The 18,769-nt window shown below is 46.3% G+C and overlaps 1 protein-coding gene across 1 annotated transcript in view; it reads right to left on the minus strand.

The window, feature by feature from the left end:
• RPGRIP1 (RPGR interacting protein 1) overlaps positions 1–14,692 on the minus strand; it is a 95,710-nt gene extending 81,018 nt beyond the window's left edge. Inside the window, exons 1-2 of the mRNA XM_073575536.1 lie at positions 14,479–14,692; positions 5,727–5,786 (exon numbers count right to left, since the gene is read on the minus strand). Coding sequence (XP_073431637.1) covers positions 5,727–5,786; positions 14,479–14,692 — 274 coding nt within the window. The remainder of the gene's footprint in view (positions 1–5,726; positions 5,787–14,478) is intronic.
• Between the last annotated feature and the right edge of the window lie 4,077 nt (positions 14,693–18,769).

The following is an 18,769-nucleotide window of genomic DNA, read 5'->3' on the forward strand; positions in this document are numbered from 1 at the left end:
GTAAGGCATATTGTGCCAATTCAGGCCATGTGACCAGTTTTGAGGCCCAATAATCAAAGGGGAATGACCTGTGAGGGAGAACCTCGATATGGGAGGAGAAGTAGTTTGTAACCATAGTTGACAACTGCTGTCTCCTGTCACTTGCAATCGATTCTGTATTAGCTGTCGTGTGTGCGGGACTTGAGAAATCAGACCACAACATGGTCAGGAAACCCCTATCTCCAACGCCAGTTCGGTTGTGTGCACAACGAACACCTCTTCCATTTTTCCCACTACGGCTCGTGGGAGAGCCAGCTCCGCTGCTGTGTGCTGGGAATGCCTCAATCAACCTGTTTACCAGAGTTGCTTGTTTGTTAGCCAATATTAGCTCTAGGTTCTCCTGTGGCATGATGTTGTGTAATTTGCCTTTATAGCGTGGATCGAGGATTCTGGCCAACCAGTAGCTGTCATCCCTCATCATTTTGGCAATGCGGGGGGTCCCTTTTTAGGATCCGCAAGGCATAGTCACACATGTGGGCAATGTTCCAGGTGTCAATGCTGCACTGCCAGTGGTGGGTGGAGGAGCACTTTCTGGCAAATCCACATCCCTCCAGTCACGCACAAACCCTGTACCTGACCTTGGCATGCCCACATGTTCTCTTGCCCCCTGAGAAGCATCCTCCTCCCCAAAATAGTCATCCCCCTCATCCTCCTCCTCATCTTCCTCTTCTTCCTCCACCTCGTCCATGACAGTTCCCTGACCAGACAATGGCTGACTGACATCAAGGCTTCCCTCCTTCTCCTCCTGTTGCTCCTCAGCTACAGACGCCTGATCCTTCATGTGTGTCAACGTTTGCATGAGCAGACGCATAAGTGGTATGCTCATGCTTATGATGGCGTCGTCTGCGCTTACCAGCCGTGTGCATTCCTCAAAACACTGAAGGACTTTACAGAGGTCTTTCAGCTTTGACCACTGCACACCCGACAATTCCATGTCTGCCCTCAAACTGCCTGCCCGTGTATCCTCCCACAAATGCATCATGGTCTGCCTCTGTTCGCACAGCCTCTCAACCATGTGCATGGTGAAGTTCCATCTTGTAGCAAAGTCTATGATTAAGCGGTGCTTGGGGAGGTTGAGTGATCGCTGCAGCTTCTGCATATGACTGGAGTGGACGTTTGAGCGGCGGATGCGCGAGCACAGTCTTCGCACCTTATGGAGCAGGGCTGTTAACTCCGGATAATTATTTAGGAAGCACTGCACCACCAGGTTCATGGTGTGAGCCGGGCAAGACATGTGTGTGAGTTTTGAAAGGGCTATGGCTGCCACAAAATTCCACCCATTATCACTGACTACCTTGCCTGGCTCAAGATGTAGAATGCCCAGCCAGTACCTCCACGGTGTGTCTACTGTCGCCCAAAGACATCATTTTTAAAACAGCCTGCTGCCGCTTACCACTAGCTGCTCGATAGTGGGACACCTTGTGTGCAACACTGACAGATGTGGATGGAGTGCTCGTGCGACTGCGCTCTGTCGACGAGCTTTCGCTTCTGGAGGAGGAGGAGGAGGAGGGTCGAACACCTACACCCAACTGTTTCCTATACCGTGGGCTAGGCAGCACTGTTCCACCGCCGCTGTCCCCTGTGGAGCCTTCATCCACCACATTAACAAAGTGCGCAGTGATGGACACGCAATGGCCCTGGCCAGGCCTACTGGTCCATGCATCTGTTGTGAGGTGCACCTTTCCACTCACTGATTGTTTTAGTGCATGGACAATGCGGTCTTTCACATGCCGGTGGAGGGCAGGGATGGCTTTTCGAGAAAAGAAGTGCCGACTGGGTAGGTCATAGTGTGGGACAGCGTAGGCCATGAGCTCTCGGAAAGCTTTGCTTTCTACCAAACGGAAGGGCATCATCTCTAATGAGATCAGTTTGGCAAGGTAGGCATTCAACGCCAGTGTACGCGGATGAGAGGATGAGTACTTTCTTGTCCTACTCAGAGTGTCTGGTGGGGTGAGCTGAACTTGAGAGCTGCATATGGGGGAACTAGCATTGGACATGATGGACTGAGAAGGGGTTGGTGATGGTGTTGATGGCCTAGATCCAGTGATTCCTCGTGAAAATATTGTGTTTGCGTGACTGGTTTGGCCTAGCGACGACACCTCAACATTTCTTGATGGTGGTGTGCTTAGCGGTGGCCTTACAGTGGGAGAAGCGATGAAGCGTTGCCGGCTAACTTGAGTCAGAGCAGGTGCACATGTGCTACCTGAGCTTTTGTAGTCCGTCCACGCTTGCAAGTGCATGTTGGTTAAATGTCTAAGCATGCAACTTGTATTCAAATTTCTTAGATTTTTCCCTCTGCTGAAAGGTCCTTCGGCTCTTCTTACAGATAACCTTTGCCTCATCAGTAGGATTTTGTTCAAAAAAGTGCCACACTGCACTCTTCCTACTATGGTACAAATTTTCAGGGCTTGCACATTGTGCTAATCTTACCGTCTGGCCAAGCTGTCCTGCAACTCTTTTAGTTTTCTTGTCAAGTTTTTTTACAGCTACGGGCCTGCTGGATAACCGCTGCTGCGATGACGATGCCTGCTGCGGATCCTTCTCCTGTTCTGACCTATTGTCACCAGCACCCTCTTCCCCCAATGGATGCCAATCCGGGTCAACAACTGGGTCATCCATGACTTCATCTTCAATGTCATCTGCACCTTCCTCTGTGTCACCGTGTAAGGTGGTATAGTATGCGGGAAGGGGCACCTGAGTTTCATCAGGGTCTGATTCTGGCTCAATAGACTGCGAAGGCAATGTAGTGCTGTGGGAGAAATTTCCAGCAGATTCGTCTAGCAGAACGATCAGCAGCAACCTCTCCCTATGCTGAGATCAGCAGAAGTTAGATGGCGGTAGGCGGTCACGGCCTTATATAGGCACTGTGACGCCACACAAAGCCAGCCAATCACTTGCATGCCCTTCTCTAACATTGTGGGGGCTTCTGCCGACGTAATCGCGTTGCCTACAGTGTGTGTCCTTCATGATTGTCTGAAAATAGGCGCTGGAAGGATTGTGGGAAACGTGACTTTGGCGCTCAAGTCGGCGACCTCATGGCCGACCTCACGCTATGAAACCCAACTTTAGCAAAAGTCGGCAGATTCTGAATTTGGCCGACCCGTTTCGCTCAAGTCTAAGTAGAACCATCTCAAGGAGGATCACAAGGAAATGGACAGCATGTGACTTAAATATGAGAGTCTGAGCAAAGGGTCTGTATACTTATGACTATGTGATGTTTTGATTTTTCTTTTTTAATGAATTTACAAAAATGTCTACATTTCTGTTTTTTTTCAGTCAAGATGGGGTGCAGAGTGTACATTAATGAGAAAAAAATGAACTTTTTTGAATTTACCAAATGGCTACAATGAAAGAAAGAGTGAAAAATTTAAAGCGGTCTGAATACTTTCCGTACCAACCGTAATTATTGTGCATCTAATGAGTCTGAGAAACAGAGACTATGACTATGTCTCATTCAGGGAATAGAAAGTTTCATAATATGTTGAAAAATAGTAAGATACCTGCCCCTAATGAGCAGTTGCACAAATTACACACACACACTAATACCCTCAATTAGAAAATTTCAAATAGATGTATAGCCTCTTGTTTTTAATTTTGTACAGAATTGCCATATAATATGCCACTAATGAATGTGAATGTTGCAAGAAAACACATGACAGCTTATATAAACTTAACATGATAGTTACCACCAGTCCTTAACCTGGTCAGAGAGTACGGAGCGAAGCCGATAGCAAAGGGCCTGGTCATTTTACTGTGTGTCTGTGGTCCAATGACGAAACTCTGTTCAAAAATCCTCGGCAAGCATAGTGCAGTTAATTTACTTTCAGCAAAGGCTACTTGGTCAGGGTTGTCATACAGAAGCACTAAGACCTCAAAAACCATGTATACAGAGGAGAGTTCTGACGCATCAGTGGGTAGGGAGAAGACCCAATCTTTGGGGTTTCCCTGCAGTAGGGATATGATGAGTCCCTCACGCTGGATCTCTTAACCAGATGTATGTTGGTGGAACCTGAAATACACGCAACAGCTTTCCTTAAAGGAAAACAAAACTTTACGGTCACCTGTAAATCATTCAGGACAGTTAACCTTGTGCACCAGAAAAATCAAGGGAGGTGCTGCAGAGGCTTAGGTCTGAGTATATTCATGATGATGAATCCACTTTGCAAGACCATGGACTAAATGGACCAGGTCTTGCATTTGATCCATCACCCTTTGGAGGGGATCTACTATTAGTTTGGGCCACATATAATGTAACGTCTGTCTGAGGTCACAGGTCTCAAAAAGGCTACCTCGATCAGACTTGGCACAAGCCACTCCGACTGGCAGACTCCAGAGAAACCCCAACACCCTTTAACTCCTATACATGGACCTGGACTTACAACGCTGTCCAGTGGATTGCCAGCTATGGAAGGGCCATAGCAGGGTCAAAGCTGAGAAGTTGCATAAAGGACAAAATCAGGATCCGTAAGAATAGTCAGAAAGCATAAAAGTCAAATGAAGGCGCAATGAAACAACAAGGAGCTAAACAGATGGTACAGAAACCAGCGAAGCACAATAATATATCTGGCAGCCTCCAGCAGTAAGTTAGAAGATTTAGTATGGTGTGGTGCTTTCCAATTGGTTGGAGCATGGAGCTGTTAACACCGGCAATACAGAACACACACCCATATTGCCAAACTGAACCAGAGCTTCTGGTTCCAACATCTCTTCTATCACCAGTGCTGGTGATGAATGTTCTATTCTTATTTAGAGTATACAGTAGATGGGGTATACCACCAATGGAATATTGATGCATTTGCTCCATCTCCACTGTGATTTGTGTTTCACCAGTTTTTACATAGTTTGTGGCTTATTTCTTAGTCTTATTTATTAAAGGTTATGTTTTAATGCTTCTTACTATTTGCTAAAAATTGGATATTAAGTGAGTGGCCAAATTTTCATTGCATTTTTGGGGTTTGTTCGTCTTGTTGCTTCTTTGTCAGTTTGACATTGCTTGCTAATGCTGTGTTAATAATCTTGAAATAAGTTGGATTCAGTGTGATTAGACCTCACAGTGATATCGCTGGCTTTTCAGGGCAATTGGAGCACTTGCGATTCATGGCAAATCAATTTTTTTGGAAACATTTAGAAAGCATTTGAGTTTCTTCTGAGTAAGTTTACACTTACGCTGTGGCTGCCATGGAGTATTGAAGTGGACCAGGGCAGTAGGAATCTTTTTGCCCATTTCTAGTATTAACTCCATTTTTGACATGGCATACAATATTACATAAGCATTACATATGACCTATTATGCATATCTTAGTTAATACTACTCATAATGTAACAATCCTTAGAAATCTGTGCCATTCCTGTGTTATTTCTCCAGGAAATGGATATGAATAAATGAATGACTGGGCTTCACCATTTACCTTGTCAGTGTCAGTAGTGTTTGCCCATATTTTAGTCTGGCATAGTGACAACCTGTGAAGGACACTGCACCTACACAGAGAATAATGATACCTAGGTGTCCATTTATTCATACATTTCTGGGTGAAAAAACTGGAACAACCCAATGCGGTATTCTGGGAAAAGATTTTCCAGGATCGAAAATACTAGGATTACTTCAAATTAACAAGTCAAGAGTGCTAACAGGTCCTCTATTACACTGATTGTCACCAAAGTTAGCAGAACTCTAGAATGTAGCTTACCTTTCCCTTTAGGAGCCTTTGGAGTTAGATACCTCTGGAAGTGAGTCCCTTTGGCTACAACTGTAAAGTAGATGAAAGGTCAATGAAATCAATAACAACTTTGAAATTATACTTTTTTTTAGTATAAAATTAGTGACAGTTTTAGAATACAGTACCTTGTATAGCAGAAATCACTGCCGGCCGGCAATCAGTGTCTTTTACGGGAAGGTCCGAAGAAGTCTCATCAAAAAGTGACATCTTCAATCTTTCGCAAATTACTCGACTAGTCTTAAGATACGTTACATATGCAGCTTTACATCAGTCCTTGGCATGAAAAGGTTATGGTGAGTATTTTAAGATAATAGCTGCTTTATCCTGAAGGACATAACTGCTCAGGCCAATAAATTATGTTTATGTGTATCTCACTGTGAATAGGCTCCTTGCTGTTTCTTTTCATCTGTGTCACTTCTTACTCTGGATTAAAGTTCTTGTAATCTCAGCCCATCTGTTCCTGGTGGGGGATGTATTAGTCAAACCATGTGGGGTGTTAGACACAGATGAGCCAAATCCTTACAAAGAATAGACAGAGCAATACATTTTACAAAAGATAGGATTATAACTATAAAAAATAATGCTCCTTATTAGTTCATACACGCATTTTTCAATTCTTTTATTACTATTTTTTTATTACTATCTATATTATCTAATTGTATCTAATCTACTATGATCCATCTACTTATCTATATAAGTATCTATATATGATTTTACTGTATAGCCCAGTGCTGTCCGATTTTTTTCTTGCACTCATTGACTTGCATTGGCGAGTCTCGTCCGAGAATCATAGCAATACGCCTCATGCTGCAATTTTTTTCTCAGTCCAATATCGGCTGAGAAAAAAAATCGCAAATGAGATGTCACTAGAGATGAGCAACTTTGCCTTTTTTCGGGTCGAGTCGGGTTTCATGAAACCCGACTTTCTTAAAAGTCGGGTCGAACGAAATCGGCAGACTATAGGGAAAAGTCGCGGTCTGACTGAAACCCGAAACCCAATGCAAGTCAATGGGGAAGCAAAGTCGGCAGGGAGTGGGGGACAGTAAGCACACCTACAGTGCCCATTTCAATGCCAACGACATCAATTCTTATTACTTAAGCTTGGCAACCTTAATTTACTTTATAATAATAGTTACGCATTGAAAACTGGGGGTTATTTGGCTAAAGTTGTGGATGGGTAGGGCTGGCTCCAGGTTTTCGTGTCCCTGGGCCAAAGAGTGTCAGTGCAACCTTTTAACACATACCACAATTCAAAATGCTCCAATACGGCACAGAAATATAGGTATAGTACAATGAAAAATACTTCACTGCTTACATGACATGACTGATATCTATTTTAAATTCTACAATAGCTCAAAAAATGGACAGTATATTACTCCATACAGTATTATGGCCACCACCTAGTGCGCCATACAGAATAATGAGCTCCAAATATTTCTCCATACAGAATAATTGGTCCCATATAATGTTCCATACAGTATATGATTATCTCCACATAATGCTACAGTATATGTCGGTCCCCATGGATGATGCTCCACTGTCTTATGGGCCCAAATAATGCTCCATATATAATGGGCCCCATTTCTAATGCTCCAATGTATAATGTGCCCCGTAAATGCTGCTCCAGTGTCTGATGTCCCCCATTTGGAATGCTCCAGTATATGTTGGTCCCCATGGACAATGCTCCAGTGTGTTATGAGCCCAAATAATGCTCCATATATAATGGGCCCCTTTTCTAATGCTCCAGTGTATAATGGGTCCCATAAATGTTGCTCCAGTGTCTGGTGTCCCCCATTTGGGGGAATGCTCCAGTATATGTTGGTCCCCATGGATGATGCTCCAGTGTGTTATGGGCCCAAATAATGCTCTATATATAATGGGCCCCATTTCTAATGCTCCAGTGTATAATGGGCCAAATGGATGATGCTCCAGTGTATGATGGGCCCCATATATCATTCTCCAGTGTATATTGCTCTCCAAAAAATGCTCCCAACATTTAAAAAAATTAAATACCTCTCCTCGCTGGGCACTGCTCTACTCTGGACGCCTCAGCATTGCCATCTTCAAGCTCTCTGCACTTGTACTGTTTTGGTAGAGGGCATACAGACGTGATGTCATCGCGTGATGTCATCACGCTCTCTAACCTGAATGTCACTGTCAGGAAAGGCGGAAGACGTCATGGCGGTGGAGCAGGGAGAGGCAAGTATTGCAAGTGCTGTGGCCCTGAGCAAGCATGTGGGGTCCATTCGTGGGCGACAGCACTGTCACAGGGCTCCTCAGTACGACGGTATGTCTGACAGTGAGTGGGCCCTCCCACTGGCAGAGACACTTTTGCGTACTATGAGGGGCCCTGTGCCACTGCCGTCGTCCACGAGTAGGACCCCCCCACCTACTCAGGGAACCGGCACTTTCATCTGCACCTTCCTCTGTGTCACCGTGTAAGGTGGTATAGTATGCGGGAAAGGGCACCTGAGTTTCATCAGTGTCCCATTCTTGCTCTGTAGAGTGCAAGGGGAATGTAGTGCTGTGGGTGAATGTACCAGCAGAATCATCTAGCAGTGGCTGTGCATCAGTGCACTCCATGTCAGATTCAACTTGGAATCGGGAATTCAGGATTTGACTCGATAACCCAGGAATGGTATGTGAAAAGAGCTCCATGGAGTAATCTGAAGTGTGTGCTGCAGCATCCTTCACTTTTGGTGTGGGTGAAGGACACAAAGAAAGGTGTTGTTCCTGACCAGAGGCCTGCACTGACGACTCTGTGCTTGCAGTTTTTGTAACTTCAGAAGAGGAGGCAATAGAGCTGGAGGCTGTTTCGGCAATGTAAGCTAAAACCTGTTCCTGATGCTCCGGCTTTAAAAGCAGTTTACCTACTCCCAGAAAAGCGAACCTTAAAGGCCTTCATGTGCCAGACGATAACACAGGCTCAACACCTCCTGCCTTAGCTGCTATTGTGCTTTTGCCAGAGCCAGCCGATGCACCACCACCACCATCAGTACCAGCTGCGCCCCCCCACCCACGTCCACGGCCTCTACCACCAGACTTCCTCATGTTTAGGAAAATGTACCAAAAATACCAGCAGAGAAATGGTACTGTATGAGTAGCGTACAGCTGTGTAAGGTGTATATAAAAAGTGAAATCTCCGTATATATTTTGTGAGTCACAGACGCTCACCCAGTATGTATTTCACCGTAATCCAACAAGCAGATATACGGTACTGTATCAGAAGTGTACAGCTGTATACATTGTTGGTGAAATTGTCAATCTCCGTATATGTATTTACGGAGTGTCACAAACGCTGACTCTGTATAGATGTGACCGTAATAAGAACAGCAGATATACAATACTGTTTGAGAATCGGACAGCTCAATATGGTGTATGGAGAAATGGAAATGTCCGTATATGTATTTACGGAGTGTCACACGCACACACTGACTCTGTGTAGATGTGACAGTAATAAGAACACCAGATATCCGATACTGTTTGAGAATCAGACACCTCTATATGGTGTATGTATGGAAAAATGTTAATCTCCATGTGAAAAAATGAACACTTGGTAACTGTGCAGAGAAAAGGAATAAAAGTATTTTTGCTTTTAAAAAAGCACTCTGCACAGCAGTGTGCAAACAGCAATGCAGCTATCAGGGAGCATTAGAAAGCAGCCTAATCACCAACAGAGCTGCTCTGCACAAATATAGCCTCCTCTGTCACTGCACACTGTACTGTTGTGTTGTACAGTGAAAATCGCTATCAGCAGAAGCACTTTTTTTTTCCTGCCTAAACATTCTCCCTATTGAGAACGAGCAGCAGCAACCTCTCCCTATGCTAAGATCGGCAGAAGTAAGATGGCGGTCGGCGGTCATGGCCTTTTATAGCCACTGTGATGCCTCACAAAGTCAGCCAATCACTTGAATGCCCTTCTCTAACATGGTGGGGGCTGCTGCCTATGTAATCGCGTTGCCCACAGTGTGCGTCCTTGATGATTGGCTGAGAAAAGGCGCAGGAAGCATTGTGGGAAGCGCGACTTTGGCGCTCAGGTCGGCTACCTCATGGCCGACCTCACGCTATGGTCGGGTTTCGATCAGCGAAACCCGACTTTAGCCAAAGTCGGCAACTTCTGAATTTGGTCGACCCGTTTCGCTCAACTCTAGATGTCACCTATTGAATAACATTGGTCCGAGTGCAATCCGATGTTTATCGGATTGCACTCGTCCGTATTTCTCACCAGTGAGTATGAGCCCATAAAGTCAAAATCATCACTTCACCTGTAGATAAATTCCCAAAGGGGTATAAATTTCAAAATGGGGTCACTTGAGGGGGATTCTGCTTTTCAGCATTTAGGGGCTCTGTATATGAAGTTCACAAACTATTCTAGGAAAATCTGTGCTTCAGAAAGCAAATAGTGCTCTGTTCCTCCAGAGGCTCGCCATGTGGCTAAGCAGTACTTAACAGCCACATATGGGGCATTTCTACATTCAGCAGAAATTGTAGAACAAATTTTGGTGCCATTTTTCAGTATAAAAATGTAAAATTTGGGGCAAACACATAATCTTGGTGGTAAATATGTAGATTTATTTTCTTCTCTGCCCAATGGTATAAAATTCTGTGACACACCTGTGGTGTCAACTTGATCACTGCACCACTAGATGAATTCAGTGTGAGGTGTAGTTTGTAAAATGGGGTCACTTATGGGGGTTCAGCTGTTCTGGCACCTCAGGCGCTCTGCCAATGTGACATGGCAGTCTCAAACCAGTGCAGCAATATCTGCACTGTAAAATGGCGCTTCTTCCCTTCAGAGTTTTGCGCTGTGCTTCAAAAGTAGCTTTTGATCACATATGGGGTATCTGAGAAATTGCACAACACAATTTGTGCTCAATTTTATCCTGTCTTATGAAAATACAAAATTTGGGGCAAAAAATTTGATTGTTTTATATTTTCACAGCTCAACGTTATAAATTTCTGTGAAGAGCCTGGGTTTCAAGGTGCTCAGTACACATTTAGATAAGTTACCTGTGGGGTCTACTTTCCAAAATGGTGTAATTTGTGGGTGATGTCCATTGTATAGGCACATCAGGGGTTTTCCAAACATGACATGGTGTCCGCTATTGATGCCAGCAAATTTTACATTCAAAAAGTCAAATGGTCCTCTTTCCCTTCCGCGCCCTGCCGTGCACCTAATCAGTGGTTTTCCTCCTCATATGGGGTATCACCAGCATGCTCAGGAGAAATTGCACAACAAATTGTATGGTCCATTTCATCCTGTTACACTTGTGAGAGTGAAAAAAATTGGGTCTAAAGGTAAATTTTTGTGAAAAAAGTTAAATGTTTGTTTTTTCCTTCCACATTCCACCTGAAGTACCTGAACGGTTAATAAGCTTCTTGAAAGTAGTTTTGAGCACCTTGCGGGGTGCAGGTTTTAGAATGGTGTCACTTTTGGGTATTTTCTGTCATATAAATCACTCAAAGTCACTTCAAATGTGAGGTGGTCCCTAAACAAATGGTTTTGTAAATTTTGTTGTAAAAATGAGAAATTGCTGGTCAAATTTTAACCCTTATGTGCTAATGTAAAGTAGACATGTGGGAAATGTTGTTTATTAACTGTTTTGTGTGACATAACTTCCTGATTTAAGGTCATACAAATTAAATGTTTGAAAATTGCAAAATTTTAAAAATTTTTGCCAAATTTCCATTTTTTTCCTCACAAATAAGTATAGGTCATATTGAAGAAATGTTACCACTATCACTGAGCACAATACATCACAAAAAAATCGATCTCTGAATCAGTGGGATCCATTGAAGCGTTCCAGAGTTTTGACCTAATAAAGTGACACTGGTTAGTATTGAAAAAATTGGCCTGGTGACGAAGATGAAAATAGGCTTCAGTGTAAGGCTATGTGCACACGTTGCGGATTCGTCTGTAGATTTTTACACGCGGAATCTGCAGAATCCACAGGTCAAAATGCCTGCATTTTACCTGTGAATTTCCTGCGGATTTAGTGCGGATTTCGCCTGCGTTTTTACACCTGTGGATTCCTATAATGGAATAGGTGTAAAAACGTTGCGGAATCCGCACAAAGAATTGACATGCTGCGGAAAATAAACCTTTGTGTTTCCACATGTGCATGTGCACAGCAGTTTTAGTTTTCCATAGGATAATATAGTACTGTACATCCCTTGGAAAACTGCTGCAGATCCGCAGGGCCAACTCCGCTGCAGATCCGCAGACGAATCCGCAACGTGTGCACATGGGATGCCCTCCCAGGGCCGTGGGGTACTCGGTTACGGGCCGGTGTCAGGGGGATGTGTCACAGCAGCGGTGACCCGGTCTTTGGCTCTGGGGGCCCAAGTAATCAGGGGTGTTGAATGGTGGTTTGTATTTAATGGAATAGTTTGTAATGCCACCAGTGGTGTTTGGCAAGTGGGATGTTAGGCCGAAGCTGCATGCAGATCCTCTGGGGCTGGTGGTGTGTTGCAGCCAAGATGGTGAAGCTCCCCACAGGTGGAGCTGTAGCCCCTGGGCAGTGTAGATGTAGGGGCAGAGGAGAGGTGCAGGCGGTGTAGAAGCTGATACCCAGATGTAGTGGTACAGGGTGTGTTGGCGCAGGAATAATTGGAGGACACCAGGACGTGCAGTTCCAAAGCTTTACTCACAGTCTGTAGCACACACAGATGCCTGCCTCCGTGCTGTGTCCTCCAGGTCAGGGACTCAGTCAACCTCCAGATCAGATGGAATGCTCCCTTCCAACACTCCGCCAACATGTGCCTTTCTGAACGTCTCCTCTTATAACGCCTTTAAGTGTGAAGTACTCCCAGTACTGAGTTACACTGGAGTGCCTCCTGACAGATGTTCCCAAGAACTCTACTTGTACGGCAGACAGCTGTAGCCTGCTTCGGGGACTCCTCTCTCCTGAATCCCGGCTCACTATTCACGTTGCTGTTGTGCCCCCAAGTCTTAGATGGGAGTAGTGCATTTACAGCCCACTACTCCACCGGTGTCTGCTGCAGGACCTTCAGTATCCATACAACCTCGGGGACCGGGCCCCAGCCTTGCGCTTAGAACTTCTAGGCAGGGTTCTCTTCTAACCCACATCCTCTCTGTTCCCTTTTACTCCTTTGTTCCGTACTAATCCCTCTCTCATAGGTTTCAGTCCAATGTCTTTCTCCTTCTTTCCTTTCCTGTGCCAGCTGGCTCAGATCACTGAGGCAACTGCAGCACTCCTTCCTCCATCCCTCTTCCAGGAATCCTCTCCGAGTGACTCTCTCTGACTGACTGACTACCTAAACCTTCCCGCTCTTTATGTATTCTAAACACCACCCGCTTCCCAGCACGTTTCGTGTTCCAAGCATGGAGCCACCAAAGGTGCTCTGCTACACTCCAAGCAGGGAGCCGCAATGTGGCTTTGCTGAACTACCATGTTGTGTGGGATGCAAGTGTTGGAGCGTGGTTAGGAGCCTCCAACTCACCTGGATGATGGGGTACCACACCTCAGGAGGAGGTGCAGTACCTCTGTGGCAACTGAATCCTCAGGGGCGCCACATTCCCCCCGTTAAACACAGCAAGTCCGCGGGCTGCAAATCAAACAGAGTTAACAATACAGGACATACAAAATTTTGTAATGCTGAATAAACATTTCTTATACTAAACTTCCTAATATAGGAGGCACGGTTTCTTGAACATTACAAACAAATTAACTGTCTAAATCTTAAATTATGCCACCTAATTTAAAGTGCTATATTAGCAAACTCAATATCAATTCACATTTGCTAGCAACACATCTCCTTTCCACTATCTTTCACATTTTCCTCCTTCTACTGTCTCTTCTAGACGTAGGATGACAACCGTGGATACCTGGTTCGTCACCTGTACTTTTTTAATTCTATATTCACATCCTCAACATCTTTATTCAAAGTTCTGTAAGCATTCACTATATTTCTTCTCTCAGTTATACTCTATAAAATCTGTCATTAAAACATTATCAGTTTCTATCTTTTTGTTTCAAAAAATATATTAACCATTATCAATAAGTGCTAAAGGTAGACACGAGTCTGGAAATGTCCTTAAGATAAGATAATTCTTCTAAGTGTTGGACACCGCTTCCAGCCGGGATTTCTTGCAGTGTCCTTAGTTGGAGCCATGCCCCAGATGAGGAAGTCCTTATCCTCGAAAGAAGACCTATGTAAAACCAAGAGAGAGCACCTAAAGAGGTGCAAACTATTTACAAGGACAGTTCTGGACCATTCAGCGTTCATGATCTCTGCAGTTCAATTTGAAAGCTGCCAATCAAAACTGGGCAACAACTGGAAAAACCAAAAATAAACCATGATAGGAAAGCAAAAGGCACAACGGTGCAAATACCCTCCTGGGTAACGAGAGTTAGTTATTTTTGCTAGTGGTGGGCTCCTCCTGGGGCTTCTGAAAACTGGTGATTAGGGCTGTTTCCAGGGGAGAAACTTTGGGCGTCTTCATCTTGTTGCTGGTTGCTTGCCAAAGGGCATGGTGGCAACAACTGGTGCGATTGCTGCCTAGGACATCGATGCTGGGGTAAAGGGAACCCATGATGCATATCAATACCCAGCAGCTGTTCCTCACTGGTGGGTGGTTCCGGTGTTTTCCCCGGGGGACTGGCATTCCAGTCCCAGACCAGATCCAACACGACCTGGCCTTCCGCTGCGACCGCGGTACACCCCAGGGCCTTCCCAGGTGTAGAGGCATCAGACGTACCTGGAGCCTCCCGGTGGCGTGGTCTTTGCTCCGGTGCAGGCATGGTGGCGGCGGGTGCCATCCGGTGGAATGCCGGGGACGGCGGCGGAGCTAAGGGCGGCTCCGGGTCTGCAGGGGCTTCGGCTCCCAGGACCTGGTACAACTCCTCCGGTGGTGGCGGCAGAGGGGAAACAATACGTGCTGCCGGTGGTATGGCAGCAGTCGCAGGCTCCATGGAGTCTGCCTGGACAGAATCTGGTGCAGCAGCGGTGGGTACCAGTGTGGCGGGTACCGCAGGTGTAGACCCCTCCTGGGCGCGCTGGAGGTTCAAGGTCCATAGCGCTTCCTGCCTCAGTTGCAGGCTGCGCGTCAGCTGGGCTATTTCTTCCTCCAGCTGCTGGCGATTCATCTCGGACACTGGGTTGGAGCCTTCAGCCATGGCGCCAAGGAGATCTGGCATGACCTCCCTGCGCTCCGCAGGCCTCCTCCCATCTCTCTCCAAAATGGCATTCTGGAGTTCTTCCTGCTTCGGCCCCTTTCCCACCACTGGCTTCTTGGGGCGGCGTCTTCTTCCAGTGCCTCCATACCAAGCCAGTATATGAACCCCTCGGGGGGTGGGCCATGTTGCCGTTGCATAGCAATTCAGGCAGGGGAGGCCCAGGACAGTTCGCGGTCTTTTCTTAGGACCTCCCATGTTGTCACACCCTTCTTCACTGTGCCAGCGGCCATTTTTAACATTCATTTTACAGTCTATCAAATTGGGTCTTCTGCACATTCTCAAAAGTTTTAAGTCCAACAAATCTTAGGCACACAGAACCCGATGGCATTGGGTCTCGTCATCCTGTTTGTGATGCCAAATTGGGACGCCCTCCCAGGGCCGTGGGGTACTCGGTACCGGACCGGTGTCAGGGGGATGTGTCACTGGGCGCCCAAGTAATCAGGGGTGTTGAATGGTGGTTTGTAGTTAATGGAATAGTTTGTGACGCCACCTGTGGTGTTCGGCAAGTGGGATGTTGGGCCGACGCTGCATGCAGATCCTCTGGGGCTGGTGGTGTGTTGCAGCCAAGATGGTGAAGCTACCCACAGGTGGAGCTGTAGCCCCAGGGCAGTGTAGATGTAGGGGCAGAGGAGAGGTGCAGGCGGTGTAGAAGCTGATACCCAGATGTAGTGGTACAGGGTGTGTTGGCGCAGGAATAATTGGAGGACACCAGGACGTGCAGTTCCAAAGCTTTACTCACAGTTTGTAGCACACACAGATGCCTGCCTCCGTGCTGTGTCCTCCGGGTCAGCGACTCAGTCAACCTCCAGATCAGATGGAATGCTCCCTTCCAACACTCCGCCAACATGTGCCTTTCTGAACGTCTCCTCTTATAACGCCTTTAAGTGTGAAGTGTCATGATCCAGGGCGGGGTTTCGCTTTGGCCCGTCCTGGTCAGACAGGGGGTTAATTGTTTCTGCCTCTCTCTGGCAGAGGGCGGCTATTTAATGCTCACTGGACCTGGGTCCCGTGTCAGTTATACTCCTGCCCTCGACTGAGTTAAGTGACCTCTTGTATACGTGTGCCTTGTGCCTGATAACTTGTTGCTTGTTTGGTTGTGATCTGGTTCTGTCTCTGTTACGAGTTCTGCCTGCCCCTCTTGTACCGCACCGTCTTCTCGTGTATGACCCTCTGCTTGTGACTTGACTGCTCTCTGCTCGTCCCTTTTGTACCGCACGGCCCTCTTGTGTATGACCTTTGGCTTCGTCTGACCTCCCATCTGCTTGTCCCTCCTATACCTCGTTCGCCCGTATTGTGTATGATCTCTGGTTTGCCCGACTCTGAATGTTATTCCATCTTAGCAATCAGGACGCTAAGCCCCTCCCCCTTGTTGTCACATGACCGTAGGTCCCGTGCCTGCTTGCTAATACTTTAGCGCTCAGGTCCTGTGCTTCTGTACTTTCCAGCTGTTACTGTCCCCGGGACCCCTACAGCACTGGTGAGTCCCTGCTCAGCGAGGGCTGTACGCCGGCGTTGTCAGGATCCTGACATTATAACTGACCTTTACCATTTTTTTTCTCTGCTCTCATTCACCTGTGTATGTGATGGATCCTATGCACGCTCTTTCTAAGCAGGTTAAGCACCTAACTCTGATGTCTCAGAAACTCCTTGGAGAACAACGAGTCCTGGCTCAGTCTCAGCAGCTGATCGCTGACACTGTGCAGGTGGTTTTTTCATCGAGGGCTCGGAATGTTACATTAATTTCCCCGGAGTCTCCGGTTAAGTTACCAGATACCTTTTCTGGAGATAAAAAGGAATTCAGAGTTTTCAAGGAGGGATGTAAGCTTTTTTTTCTTTGAGACCACACTCGTCTGGGAGTGAAAGCCAGAGAGTGGGGGTCATTATATCTCTGTTAAGGGGGGCTCCACAGGCTTGGGCTTTCTACCTTCCGACCACGGCCCCTGAGCGTATGACTGTGGATGCATTTTTTGAGGCCCTGGGGCATATTTATGATGAGCCTGATTGGATACGTATGGCTGAGGACATGGTGATGAGTGTGTGCCAGGGTAAACACTCAGCCGAGTGGTTTTGTTCAGAGTTCAGATGCAGGGCTGCTGAGGTCTGCTGGAATGATGCCGCCCTCCGTGGTTTGTTCTGTAGAGTCCTGTCTGAACATCGGAAAGACGCCTTGGCTCTCCACCCTCCGCCTGATTCCCTGGAGGAGGCTATGACACAGGCCATCCAAATGGATCGCAGGCTACGGGCGAGGGGAGTGTTGCAGATTGAGACACCGTTATTCTCCCAAGGAAGGGGAGCCAGTCCTACATTGGAGACCATCGACCTCAAAGAGAAAGAAAGAAGACAACGACTCTTGAGAAAATGCTGTTTTCTCTGTGGTGATTCTGGATATTGGAAAAAGGATTGCCCCTCCTGTCCTCTGACCAACAAGCGACTGAGCCAGGGTGATTGTCGTGGAGATCACCCAGGCTCTCAGGTACCCTTTTCTGCATTTTCAAAAATGTTGTTGCAAGTGAAACTTTGTTATGGGAGTGTCTCCACATTCACTTCTGCCTTCGTGGATTGCGGATCGTCATTAAACTTTATTGACTCGGACTTGGTGGCCAGGTGTAAGTTAGGGACAGTTAGGTTGGATACTCCTATTCACATTGTTGCCATTGACAAAACACCACTGGTTAAAAATGACGTTATGTTTCGTACCGAAGAGTTTCTCCTTAAAGTAAGTTCCTTGCACCAGGAACATATTTCATGTTTTGCTATGGACAACCTGCCTGCGGGACTGGTGTTGGGGTTCCCCTGGTTACAAGTGCATAAACCAGTGATTAATTGGGAATCTCGGGACATTGTTAAATGGGGTCCCTATTGTTCTGAGAAATGTCTTGTTACTGTGTCTGTGTCGTCTGTGGGTTTGGAAGGTATTCCGGAGTGCCTGAAAGACTATACGGACGTTTTCTCCGAAAAAGAGGCCGAGGTTTTACCTCCACACCGCCCATTTGATTGTGCCATTGACCTGGTTCCAGGTGCTAAATTGCCCAAAGCCCGCTTGTATAACCTTTCAGGTCCAGAACGGGCTGCAATGAAAGAATATATTTCCGAGAGTCTCCGTAAGGGACACATTCGTCCTTCTGTTTCTCCCTTGGCGGCGGGGTTCTTTTTTGTAAAGAAAAAAGATGGTGGTTTACGCCCATGCCTCGATTTTCGTGAGTTAAATATGATAACTGTGAGGAATACGCATCCCCTTCCACTTATTCCTGATTTATACAACCAATTGTCCGGAGCTAAGTGGTTTTCGAAACTAGATCTACGGGAAACGTATAACCTTATCAGAGTCCGGGAAGGAGATGAGTGGAAAACTGCTTTTTTCACTACTGAAGGGTTGTTTGAAAATTTGGTCATGCCTTTCGGTCTGACCAATGCGCCAGCAGTCTTCCAAAATTTCATAAACTACGTGTTCTCTGATTTTATTGGATGTTTTATGGTGGTATATTTGGATGACATACTGATCTACTCTCCTGATAAACAGGTTCACATTGGTCATGTTCGGGCAGTTCTCCAAAGGCTCCGGGAGAACTGTCTCTTTGCTAAACTTGAAAAATGTCTATTTTGTGTTCAAGAACTGTCGTTTCTGGGGTTCATTGTGTCTGCAGAAGGGTATCGCATGGATCCTAATAAGGTGCAGGCCATTGTCGAGTGGGTTCAACCTTGTGATTTGAAGGCTCTGCAGCGTTTCCTAGGGTTCGCCAATTATTATCGTAAATTTATAAGGGGGTTCTCACAGGTGGTTAAACCCCTCACAGACATGACTCAAAAGGGGGC

The sequence above is a fragment of the Dendrobates tinctorius genome, unplaced genomic scaffold (genome assembly GCF_039654945.1).
Source record: "Dendrobates tinctorius isolate UK_male_01 unplaced genomic scaffold, ASM3965494v1 ptg000044l, whole genome shotgun sequence".
In the NCBI taxonomy this organism is placed as follows: Eukaryota; Metazoa; Chordata; class Amphibia; order Anura; family Dendrobatidae; genus Dendrobates; species Dendrobates tinctorius.